At 42.8% G+C, this 11,148-nt stretch overlaps 2 protein-coding genes and 1 pseudogene across 11 annotated transcripts in view; 2 read left to right on the top strand and 1 right to left on the bottom strand.

Moving 5' to 3' along the window:
- Positions 1 to 423: 423 nt before the first annotated feature.
- LOC118603995 (putative uncharacterized protein ZNRD1-AS1) lies at positions 424 to 10,954 on the bottom strand. Of its 4 annotated transcripts, none has more exons than XM_036223646.1 (3): positions 10,793 to 10,954; positions 3,241 to 3,316; positions 424 to 1,240 (listed from the first exon to the last, which is right to left on the bottom strand). In XM_036223646.1, the coding sequence occupies exon 3, from the start codon at positions 1,209 to 1,211 to the stop codon at positions 513 to 515; it is 699 nt and encodes a 232-aa protein (XP_036079539.1). In that variant the 5' UTR covers positions 1,212 to 1,240; positions 3,241 to 3,316; positions 10,793 to 10,954; the 3' UTR covers positions 424 to 512. The 4 variants fall into 4 exon arrangements, with proteins under 4 accessions (XP_036079539.1, XP_036079535.1, XP_036079537.1 ...); XM_036223642.1 differs by having other exon boundaries at positions 425 to 1,361; XM_036223644.1 differs by having other exon boundaries at positions 425 to 1,354.
- Positions 9,475 to 9,593, top strand: LOC118604783 (annotated as a pseudogene).
- ATE1 (arginyltransferase 1) overlaps positions 10,482 to 11,148 on the top strand; it is a 120,614-nt gene continuing 119,947 nt past the window's right edge. For 5 of the 7 annotated variants that reach the window (XM_016149089.2, XM_036223640.1, XM_016149088.2 and 2 more), the window contains exon 1: positions 10,950 to 11,116. In XM_016149089.2, the coding sequence (XP_016004575.1) occupies positions 11,011 to 11,116 (106 nt within the window). In that variant the 5' untranslated portion in view covers positions 10,950 to 11,010. Of the gene's footprint in view, positions 10,612 to 10,949; positions 11,117 to 11,148 lie in introns of those variants that run through there. The other 2 variants (XM_016149091.2, XM_016149090.2) reach the window with 2 other exon arrangements.

Raw genomic sequence — 11,148 nt, 5'->3', positions numbered from 1 at the left:
TTGGAGAGACTAGATTTTTGAAAGAGGAAGTCTGTTTCCTCTTCCCTTTGAATCTGGGCTGGTCTTGGTGACTTCTTTGAGCAATAGAATACGGCAGAAGTGATGTTCTGGGATTTCTGAGGCTAGGTCATAAAAAGCCTTGTAGTGTTTGCAGGCCTCTCAGAATCCTCAGTCACCATGTAATAAATTCAACTACTACATGACCTGAAACTACATGGGGAGGACAAGAAGGGGAAGGGACCAGCCAAGCGAAGCCTAGCCTTCTAGCCCGTGCTGCAAGGGCATACGGGGGAAGTGGTCTTGGACCCTCCAGACAAGCCCAGCCATCGCCTGAATGTCCCCAAGTGGCTCCAGTGGTACCATTTGGGGCAGAAAACTTGCTTTGCTGAGCTCTGCCTGAATTCCTGATATAGAACTGTGAGATATAATGAAATGGTGCTTGTGGCTTAACTTTTTTTTCAGTTTGATAGACTTAGAAACAATTAGGGTATAGGATTTTACTGTACTAACAGCTATGAAAGTATGCTAGTGTAAAAAATATAATCTGGAAAATAATTTTTAACTTTATTTTTCTCTAGTTGACTTTTCAAAAATGGCGGTATACACAAGAGCTCCCTTCGAAGTGGTTTTTTAATTTTACCCTCTTCTTTTGACTTCTCCCTGAGAATTGTCACTTGTATAAGTGCTTCAGGGTGAGGCTGGACAATTGGGTAGGCTGTGACCTGTTCAAATTCTTGTACTTCCTCTTTCTGCACTTGAGCTTTTAGGAGAGGAGGAGCCTGGGTACCGAGTTTCTGAGCACCGTGCTGGTCATTTCTTTGCTTTGTGAGCTCTCTCCCTCGAATCATCCGGTCTTGATGTCTCTTTATCTGCTCCTTTGTCCACTCCGCCGTGTGCGTTTTGGTTGTAGCTTTGGGTGTTTTCTGGATATTTTCAGCCTTCTCATCCTTCTCCAGGGTGGACGGATCGGTGAAAAGTACTGGCCTTGGAATTCTTTGAGGAACGAGTCGGTACTCATGGTCTCTGAGGCCTCTAGCCTGTTCGGCTCGGTGTATGTGTTTCTTGATCTGCTTCAGCTCTCTCTCAGACACTAGGTAGTCCCATTTTTTAGCATCTTGTGTCTTTTCACTTTGTGATCTTGTCTCCTCTTCCTTCATGTTCACATCCCATCTGGGAACTATCGTGTCTTCCCATTCCTCTTCCTGCATCATTTTTTGATGTTGCTGACTGTAGTATTCTTCTGTTTTAGCAAACCAGAAGTCAAAAGATGTGGCCTTGAGTTTATGAAGCGTTTCATTCTCCTGCTGAAACTTTTGGACTAACAGTCTCCTCACTTCTGAAGAATGGACACCACCTAAACTCTTGTCGAAGGAAGTATTAGAACTTTTTAAGTTGGATGTCCTTTAGTACAGGCCTGGCTCAGATCCCAATGGACTGTTAGCCCTGCCCGGCCTCCTCCACCACGCCCAGCAGGGTCTCTAACTGTGTTTCACGTCCTTTTCAAATCTGTATTCCCTTCCCCAGTGTCCCTTCCTCGTCGAAGATTCGCCTTAAACTGCCTTTAGGAAACAGCAGCAGTCACGCAGGAGCACCCCTCTTCCCCTGTCAGGCATCCATCCATCCCGGGCTCTGCCTACCTGCCTTTATGATGAAAACAGTGCCCCTTGATCAAAAGCCAGTTCTGCCGCTCATGCTTGTTGAGCTACGAGAACTTCAGTGTGCAATTATCAAATTCCCTTTCCTGCTTCATCAAAATTTTCCTGCTACCGGATCACTCCATCAGCATAAAAGTATGCTTCAGGATATAGTCTTCGGAAGAGGAAAACTTTGTTTACTGCATCTCTGTAGCTTCTGCTGCCTGTTTTGCTCCCCTTCACAGTGCAACTTGAAGCAGTTACCTATGACCCCTCTCCACGTCCTCACCTCACATTTTCCCCTCGATTCTCTTCAACTGGATTTCCGACCCTGCCACTTCTCCGAGATTGCCTTGGTCTGCGGCACGAGGGATCGCCACATTGACAAATTCAGGGCTCCCGTCTCCGTGCCTGCCACACTTGACCTGTCAGCAGCATGCAACAGAAGTGACCACTCTATCCTCCTTGAAATACTTTATTTTCTTCTGGGTTCCAGGCTGTTGCCAAGAGCACGTGGCTGGGGCTATCTTGGACTCCCCAGGCTTATCCAGCTGTTAGCTGAATATCCCCAATGACTGACCAGCCCCTCATTCTCCTCCTCCTTTATGGCCACTCCTACCACCTGCTTTGCTGGTTCTACCTTTTAAATCGAACGCAGGAAAACAGTAGAGAAATTGTCACTTAAGAGAGAGCAGAGTCACGTTTAGGCCTCCTTGGACACAGACAGCCTCAGTCATTCAGCCAGGTGACCTTCCACAAGTCAGGCGCTGCTCCAGAGAGTGGGAATAAGGGGTGAGCAAGACTGTCGAGGCACGAGGCCTGCGCTGGGCTCGCCTGTCGGCTTCAGATTGAGGCACTGTCCTTGACATCTGACTATTCCTCTGAAGCGTTCTCTTCAATTTCCCCCTTCTCAGTCCTGTCATTTCTAACTTCAAAATGCCCACCCCTTAGGGTAGCAGCCTCACTGGCTTCGCTGAATCCATACTCCTTTCCTTCTGCGCTCGGCCCCATCGGACCGCTCACACGGGAGCCAGAGTGCTCTTTGAATTACACAAATCTGAGCCCGTCACTTTCCTGCAGAGAGGCCTGGGATGGGGCCCTGTTGCTTTTAGAAAATCCCAGATCCCAGTATGGCACAGCGACCTGGTGGCTGATGCCTCTCCAAACGACCTTGTCAGCCCGACTGCTTGCTCACTGCTGCACTCACACTGACTTTTCTGTTCCTCAAAAACCACATTCTCTCTCCCGTCTGAGTATTTTCACGGGCTCTTCCTTCATATGCTCCAGAAACATACACTGCAGCCGCTCTGACTGTGGTGCTTACGGATGCAGCTTCTAGGTTTCAGCTTTAATGTCACTTCCTCAGACCTTCCGCATACAAATAAAATCCCACCCTTTCACGCCACTTAGCACGATCTGTGGTAATGGTCTGTTTAATGTCCACACCCCTCACTAGGGCCCACCCCGCCAGCACCACGCTGCGAGGTGAACCATCCGTTGAGCTACACCATAATAAAGGCGGAGCTCTCTCCCTTGCAACGCTGGTGATAAGCCCTTCGTGATTGCATTACCGGCTCCAACGTTCACGGTAAATGTATTTCCTCACCTTAATCTTCTTTTCTAGTGGGGACTGGGAACCTACTGCAATCCGAGGGTCTTGAGTGTTTTGGGCCCAGGCCAATCTAGAAGATCAAAAAGAGAAATGATACTAGGATTTGCAGAAGGGTTTCAGGGAATATGCTCTGGTATGAATTGTATTAGGGAGTTGATTTGGGACTGACTTTCCTTATATATATAATGTGAAAGGCATTCCTCTGTCAACAGGAAGGACTCTGCAGCACATTTAATTTCTTGTATTATTCCTTGAAGCAAGGAAGGAATGCGCTCTAATAAAAGCATAAACAAAGAGTCACATTGTTTGAGGTTGGGACTGTCAGAAGTACCTTTATTTTAACACTGGAAAAGGGAGGCTGAGTTGCTATTTCAAATTCCACAAAGCACTGTTTATGTATAATTGCTGTTGGAAAAAGAACTTACCTTTGATGGGAAAATAAGTTCTCAAAGTTAGTAAGTCCATTTTATGTTGTTATGCATAAAGTTATTAACAATAAATTTATAAGCTATCATTAATTTACAACAGCTATCCAACTATAACATTTCATGATTCTTATCAAAGGTTTACTTAGATAATAAGTTTGATAGCAAGAAAGTTTTTTTAACTTAATGGAAAAAAACTGTCATTTAAGGTAGAGCAGAGTCACATTTTAGGCATACTTAAGACCTGTTATTTCTTTACCTGCTTAGTAAGCAGATAGGTTTTATGTTTAGCAATCTGGTTTATAAATATTGTTTCTCTGACTTAACAGTGAAAAGAGGAGGATTTTATAACATAAAACTAGAAAAAAAAATTTGCCTTTTAAGTAAAGCTAATTTCTTAAGAAGACATATATCTGCTTTCACATTTTTTTCCCTAGGAGGTTCTTGTATTTCCATAGCAACATTTATAGAGTTTACACTAGGCATTGTGCTAAGAACTTAAATGGATTCTTTTACTTAATCTTCCAAACAATCTAAGGGGTATGTACTCATCACCCCCCAAACCACGGCAGAGTGGATTGAGGCCAAAGGTTCGGTGATTTGCCAAAGGCCCCATGGTTAGTTTCAGAAGCAGAATTTGTGCCTGCGTGACTCAGGAGCACGTAATTTTCATTCCTGTGCTATATTTGTTCCCAGATAGATGAATATTCTGCCTTTGCTTCAAATGGGAGGAGAGTAATACCTACTGTTCTTCCGGACTCAGAGCCAGCCATTCCGAGTCTGTCACCAAGGGAGGGTGTGCGGGCGGGGTCTGCACTGCTGGCCAGTCCTTCTGTAGACCCCCACTGCATCCTCTCCTCGTGGTGCCTTTGGTCACCTCCACTGTTCTTGTGGCCTCATACTGCTTCTCTTTTGTGTCATTTTTTCCAGCCATTGCCTTATCACACTCCAACTTCAGGAAGAACATTGTTGCTCTTCACGCTCTTTCTGCGTCTCCTGAGCTGTTCTCCCCACTCTAATCTCTTGTTCTCTCTTCTGCAAAATACTGCTTTCCACCCAACGAAGTTTCTGGCCCTCCTTCACACTTTCGGCTATCTACCACTGAGCCTTCAGGATGCCTTCCTTGGGCTGCTTCCGAGGGCAACCAGTAGCAGTCACTAGCTTTTTGTGTCATCACTATCCTAGATTGAGACGACTGTGAGGCGGAAGGTGAACACATCATCTGGTTGCCAGGGAACTTCATTGTGAGCTGGACTGAATGGCCAGAGACAAGGCGGAGGGGTTGTGATGCCCAGACACTGGCATCTCATCTCGGTGCAGTTGGAGAAAGCATCTTTCAAGGCAACAGAAGCGTCTTTTTTTTTTTTTTAAATATACATTGCCTGTCTTCCATGGAAATGGAATCATGGAAAACCTTGGAGCACACACTCAGTAGTTGGTGGGGGTCTGACAAGTGTGCCAAAGGCCCAGTCATGTGGTCTCATCTTCACTTAGCAGGCATGTCACTCAGCTAAATACTGTTGCTGCTGCGAAGGTTTTGTGCTTTACCACTATTTAATATACTTGTCACATTATTTAATTTTGTTCATAACTGGTCATTAAAGACAAGCAGAAAATACGCCAGTGTTGAAGTACAAATTAACGATAACGATTCCACATACTCACTTCAAGATACTCTTCGCTATAATGGAGACCTCATCTGTCCAAACAGAGTCTTCATGTAGCCTATTAAGATGTCTCTAGTTCTTAAAAATATAGTGATTAATCACAACTTGGCTTCTTATTAGGAATAAAAACTGTACCTTCCAAAATATGCTATTTGTATGACTTCTTGAAACTGTAGCCCACCCCCAAATGTTTTATTTCATTTTCAGAAATATTTTATGCTTAAAAACAATCAAAGAATTTCAAACGCCAAGTCATGACAGTGTTTTCCATTTCTTACCAAACACCCAATTAAATTTCAATTTACATTTTAATCTTCATTTGCTTCCTAAACTAGATACCATTTCAACACTGGTAAAGTCAAGCCACTTGGATGTCACTCATGTGATATCATCAGTTCAGCCCAAATCGTTATAATGCCTGAGACATGACAGCATCAAACTACAAGTTCCTAATGTAGACATAACTTGTTTTGTTGCCCTCACACAGGTGTTGCATTTTTTCACAAATTGAAAGACCCTCCACTGACGAGATTACAATTTGCTTTATTGTGGTGGTCTGGAACCTAACCCACCATGTCTCCAAGGTTTGCCTGTATTCACTATGAGTCCGGCACCATGTGAAGTGCTAAAAGACAATATCTTAAGTTATCCTCCCATGAAAACAATAGAAGCCTCTTTTTTGATAAAGAAAAATAGGCAATTCTTAATGTGAGCCTCTCTTGAAGGAATCAGCTTAATTAAAACATAAAGAAAATCACATGGATGTAAAAGTACTTTTAATTACTATGTTGTAAATTGTTTCTCTTTCCTCAGAAAAACTGGGAGGATAAAGAATATAAGCCAGGGAGATGAAGAACATTTTTGACAGCAAATCAGGTTGAAACAAACTGAGCAAGACAAGACTTGGCCCTAACATAAGCAAAAGATGGCCTGAGTTGTTTCTCTATGACAAATGTAAAAAGAAAAAGACTGCTAAGAATATTTTATTAAATACCTAAATTTTAATCCTTTGTGAAAAATCATGTAATGTTTAAATAGTTATGAGAAGTCATAACTAGGGAAGACGATGGTGGTTTCTGAACTAAATTATTGTTAACCACTGCTCATGTCACTGAACTTGAAATAAACTAAACAGTATAATCACAGCTTAACTTTCAGCATTGGAAATAGCACCTTGCCTGCTGTCTCCATTTTGCAGGAGTTTGAAAACAAACTTAAAAAATAGACGTGCCTCTGATAGTAGCTAAATATAAAAAGCTGACACTCCAACCACCCTATGTGGTAATATTCTTCCCATTTTTCGTATGAGGAAATGGCAGGTAAGAGAGTTAAACAATGTGTTCAAAGTCATAGCTGACAAAATGAAAGACCGAAACTTGATTACATAGCGGAATGTTGATTGCTTTTGCAATGCTGAACCAGGTTTGCTTACATGGAATAAGTCTTACTCGGCAGTGGTGTATAATTCTTTAAATTGTTGGATTCCATTTACTAATATATTTTATTGAGGATTTTTGTATCTATGTTCATGAGATAACGTTCTGTAGTTTTTCTTTCTTATAATGTCTTCAGTTTTGGTATTATGGTAATGCTGGCCTCATAAAATGAGTTAGAAGTTTCCCTTTGCTTCTATTTTCTGGAAGAGACTATAGAAGAGTTGATATAATTTCTTTCTTAAATGTTTGGTAGAATTCATCAATCAACATATCCGGGCCTGGTGCTGTTTTCATAGGCCATTAATTATTGATTCTATTTCTTTAAATAAAGGCCTATTTAAATTATCTATTTCTTCTGAGTTTTGGTAGATTGTGTCTTTCAAAGAATTAATCAGTTTCTTCTATGTTATCATATATATGGGTATACAGCTATTCATATTATTCCTTTATTATCCTTTTAATATCCATGGGATCAGTAGTGATGGTCCTTCATTCATTTCTGATATTGGCAATTGTTCACTCTAGCTTTCACTAGAGTTTTATCAATTTTATTGATCTTTTCTAGGAACCAGCTTTTGGTTTTGTTGACTTTTTCTATTAATTTCCTGTATTCGATTTCATTTATTTTTGCTTTAATTTGTTATTTTTTCTTTCTGCTTATTTTGCATTTAATTTGCTCTTCTTTTTCTAGTCTCCTGAGGTAACTTAGTATATCAATTTGAGATGTTTCCAATACATGCATTTAGTGCTATAAATGTCCCTCTAAATACTTCTTTTGCTGCATTTCACACTTTAAGAAAGTTGTATTTTCACGATTAGTTCAAAAAATTTCTAAATTTCTCTTGAAACTTCTTTGACCCGTGTCATTTAGAAGTGTGTTGTTTACTCTCAAAGTGTTTTGGAATTCTCCAGCTATACCTATTATTGATTTCTAGTTTTATTCCATTATGGTCTGAGAGCATAGTTATTCTCTTAAATTTGTTAAGGTGTTTATGACCCGGAATGTGGTTTATTTTGGTGAATGTTCCACATGAACTAGACAATGTATATTCTGCTGCTGTTGGAGGAAGTGTTCTGTGGATATCAGATCCGGTTGATTGATGGTATTGTTGAGTTAAATTATGTCCTTACTTAATGCCTGCTGAATGACAATTATTGATTGAGGGGTACTGAACTCTAATAGTAGATTCATTTATTTCTTTTTCTAGTTCTGTTTTTGCCTCACACATTTTGCTACTGTGCTTGGTGCATACACGAAAAAGACGTATCTTCTCGGAGAATTTACCCTTTTGTCATTATGCAAAGCCTTTTTATCCCTAATTTTCCTTGCTCTCAAGTTTACTTTGTCTGAAATTAATGTAGTTTACTCCAGCTTTCTTTTGATTAGTGTTAACAATACATCTTTCTCTGTTCCTTTACTTTCAATCTAATGTTTTTATATTTAAAGTGAGTTTTTTGGTAGATAACATATAATTTGGTCTTATTTTTTTTAATCCTGTTTGACAGTCTTTTAATTGGTATTATCTATTGACGCTTAAAATTATTACTGATATAACTTGAATAACAATGATAACTGTCATTTGCTGGCAATTTCATAAATTAAAGGATATTTTGAAATTGCTCCCCCTTCAAAAAAGGAGGAAACTAAGTGAAGCTTTGTGTTATTCTTCTCATTTGGGCCTAGATGAACTTTGTTTCTGATCATCAACAGACAGCTACGAATCACAGTCCTACATTAGTTCAGACCTAGTATTTGTTGCTCTTCTCCTCTTCAATATATATATATTTTTATCACCCTTTTCCCCTATTTTTTTAACTAATTGTATGATCTTGGGCAAGTTATTTAGCCTCTATGGTCTTTGTTTTCTATATTGTGAAATTGCTGTGAGGATTAAATGAGTTTTAAAACATATGCCTAGGACTTTGGACATTCTCATTGTTCAAGGCTGGTATGTTCTGGAGTGCCCTGGCTAAGGTTGGTCTAGGGCTTGGGATAAAATTGGGTCTTCAAAGGAACAGAAGTGAAGTGGGACAAGACTATAAGACTGAAAAGTCTCCGGGTTTCCTACTCTTTGAACTAAGCATGGCATCCTGCTGTTTCATTTAATAAGCCCTCGCTTTCATTTGAAATGAGGGCCTATCCCAGAAAGGGCAAGGAATAATCCAGTTTGTCATAATGAACAAAATGGGTGAAATTTGTCTTAAGAACAAGATACTGAAATCTAGTAAAGCCTTTAAGGAGTTGGAGCTAGAGAAGCCCAGAGCGACCCTGAAAACCTGCTGCATGCTCTGTAGCTATCCTTTAGGGTTTTTTTTTTTTTTTTTCATTACGTAAGGCTCGAGTGATGCTTAGCATATAATAGGTCACTCTGCCACTACTAAACCAGTTCAATTGAACATATCCGGCACAGTGGACATTGGGGTCAAGACCGTTGAAACTGACCTCAAAATTTACGTTTCCTCGAGTTTCACTACTCACTTTTTTAATCATTGCGAAAAGATAATTAGCTTTATTGTTGAGTAAGGATAGTCTATGTGTGCACATGTACTTTGCCTCAGACTGTTACCCTCTACGAAATCCTCTTTAAAATAGTGGTTGCAAGTTGGAGACTCATGGGCTGAATTCAGCCTATATGTTTTGTTTGTCCTGCACAATTAAAAAAAAATTATTTTAAAGGAACATTTAAAAATTGTACTTTAGCATATGGCCATGTCACCCTGACCGTGACTGATCTCTTCTGATCGCGGAAGCTAAGCAGGGTCGGGCCTGGTTAGTACTTGGATGGGAGACCACGTAGGAATACCAGGTGCTGTAGGTGTTTAAAAATTTGTACTTTAAAAAAAAAAAAAATCTGATTTCTAGCTTCTCTAAAAGCTGTAAGACATGGTGGCACTGGGCTTCCACTGCTGGCTCTGACAGTTTCCTTTATTTTTCAATTATACAAAAATTTTAATATTTTTGGCAATGAAAATTATAAGCAGTCAAAAAAACTGAAAAAGAAAAATAATTTTCAACTCATACTGGAGATAAATAACCCCTCTAAAAGCTTAGAAAATGATAAAGAATATAATGGCCAAAAGTTATGAACAGTGTTCACATATAGTCTCAAACATATTGACGAGATACTCAGTGCACTTAAAGATAACAGAAAATTAAAATAGAAATATCCCTAAAAAACTTTTCCACTTAACAGACTGACAAAATTTCAAAAGTCTGATCACAAATCCGTAAGGTTGTGAGGAAACTATGCAAAAGTCTGACAGTTTCCTTTAAAAGCGTTAAGTGTTCAACTACCCGAGCCATTCACTGGATGTGTGCGTGTGTACTTCAGCGAGTGCTTGCTGGTTTGGAAGAAGCTTGAGCTGGCTACAGGGTGGTCAGTGACAGCCAGAGATGGCAACTTTAAACAGACCGACAGGAAATAACTTCCAGTGATTACAACCTCCGTGCCTCAGTCTCCTTATCTGCAAAAGGCGGCTGACAACGCGAAGTGGTGGGAAGGATCGGCGATGGAGTAGGCGAAGGGACCCGCTTTCATAACTGCCACCCGCGCTAACGTCCCTGCCAACGTTCGGGACGGCCCCAACACCGACGGGCCCCGAGGCGCCGCTCCGGGGGCCGGCCGGGGAGCCGGGGTGCACCGGCCGGGCCTCGCTCCCCAGTCCTCCCCGCGGCGGGCCCCCGCGCTCTCCCCGGCTCGGCCCCCGGCCGCCGAGAGGCGTGGCCGGCCTGCGCGTCCCCAGCGGCGGCCATGGCTTCGGTGGTGGAGTACAAGGGCCTCAAGGCCGGCTACCACTGCGGCTACTGCGAATCCGAGGAGGGCAAGGTGTCCTGCGGTGAGTGTCCCCGTCCACGGGGCTAGGCGCGGGCGCCTCGCGTCCCCACCCCGCACCGCCCGCCGCGCCCCGGCCAACCCCTCGCAGGGGAGCCCGCAAGCTCGGCTCCCCTTCTTCCCGCTTCCCTTTCCCACTCGCTTCTTCGCGGACCGATTCCTTTCACACCGCGTCTCATCCTCACCGAAGATGGAGTTCCCTCTCCCTAGAAGGAACGGAAATAGCGGAAAGCTGCCCTGGGCCAAGATGGCGCGGGCGGCGTCAGCGCCGAGGGGCTGCGGCGAGGCCCGGCCCGCCGGCGCCCGTGCGGCTTCGCGTGCGCCTCCGGGCGGCGCGGTGCATTGTGGGGTGGCGGCGGCGGCAGCGCTAGGCTGGGCTGCGTCGCGTTAGAGGGCCGGGGCCATGGCTTCCTGGGCCGCTCTGTCGTCCAGCATCGTGGAGTATTTCCAGGGCGAGGACTTTTACCGCTGTGGCTATTGCAAGAACGAGTCGGGAAGTCGCTCCAATGGTGAGCTGGCCGGCGGGCCGCCGGGGGAGGGC

This window comes from Rousettus aegyptiacus, unplaced genomic scaffold (genome assembly GCF_014176215.1).
Source record: "Rousettus aegyptiacus isolate mRouAeg1 unplaced genomic scaffold, mRouAeg1.p scaffold_m13_p_6, whole genome shotgun sequence".
Lineage (NCBI taxonomy): Eukaryota > Metazoa > Chordata > Mammalia > Chiroptera > Pteropodidae > Rousettus > Rousettus aegyptiacus.
The sequence above is the reverse complement of the archived record's forward strand: the minus strand, read 5'-3'. Positions and strand labels throughout refer to the sequence as shown.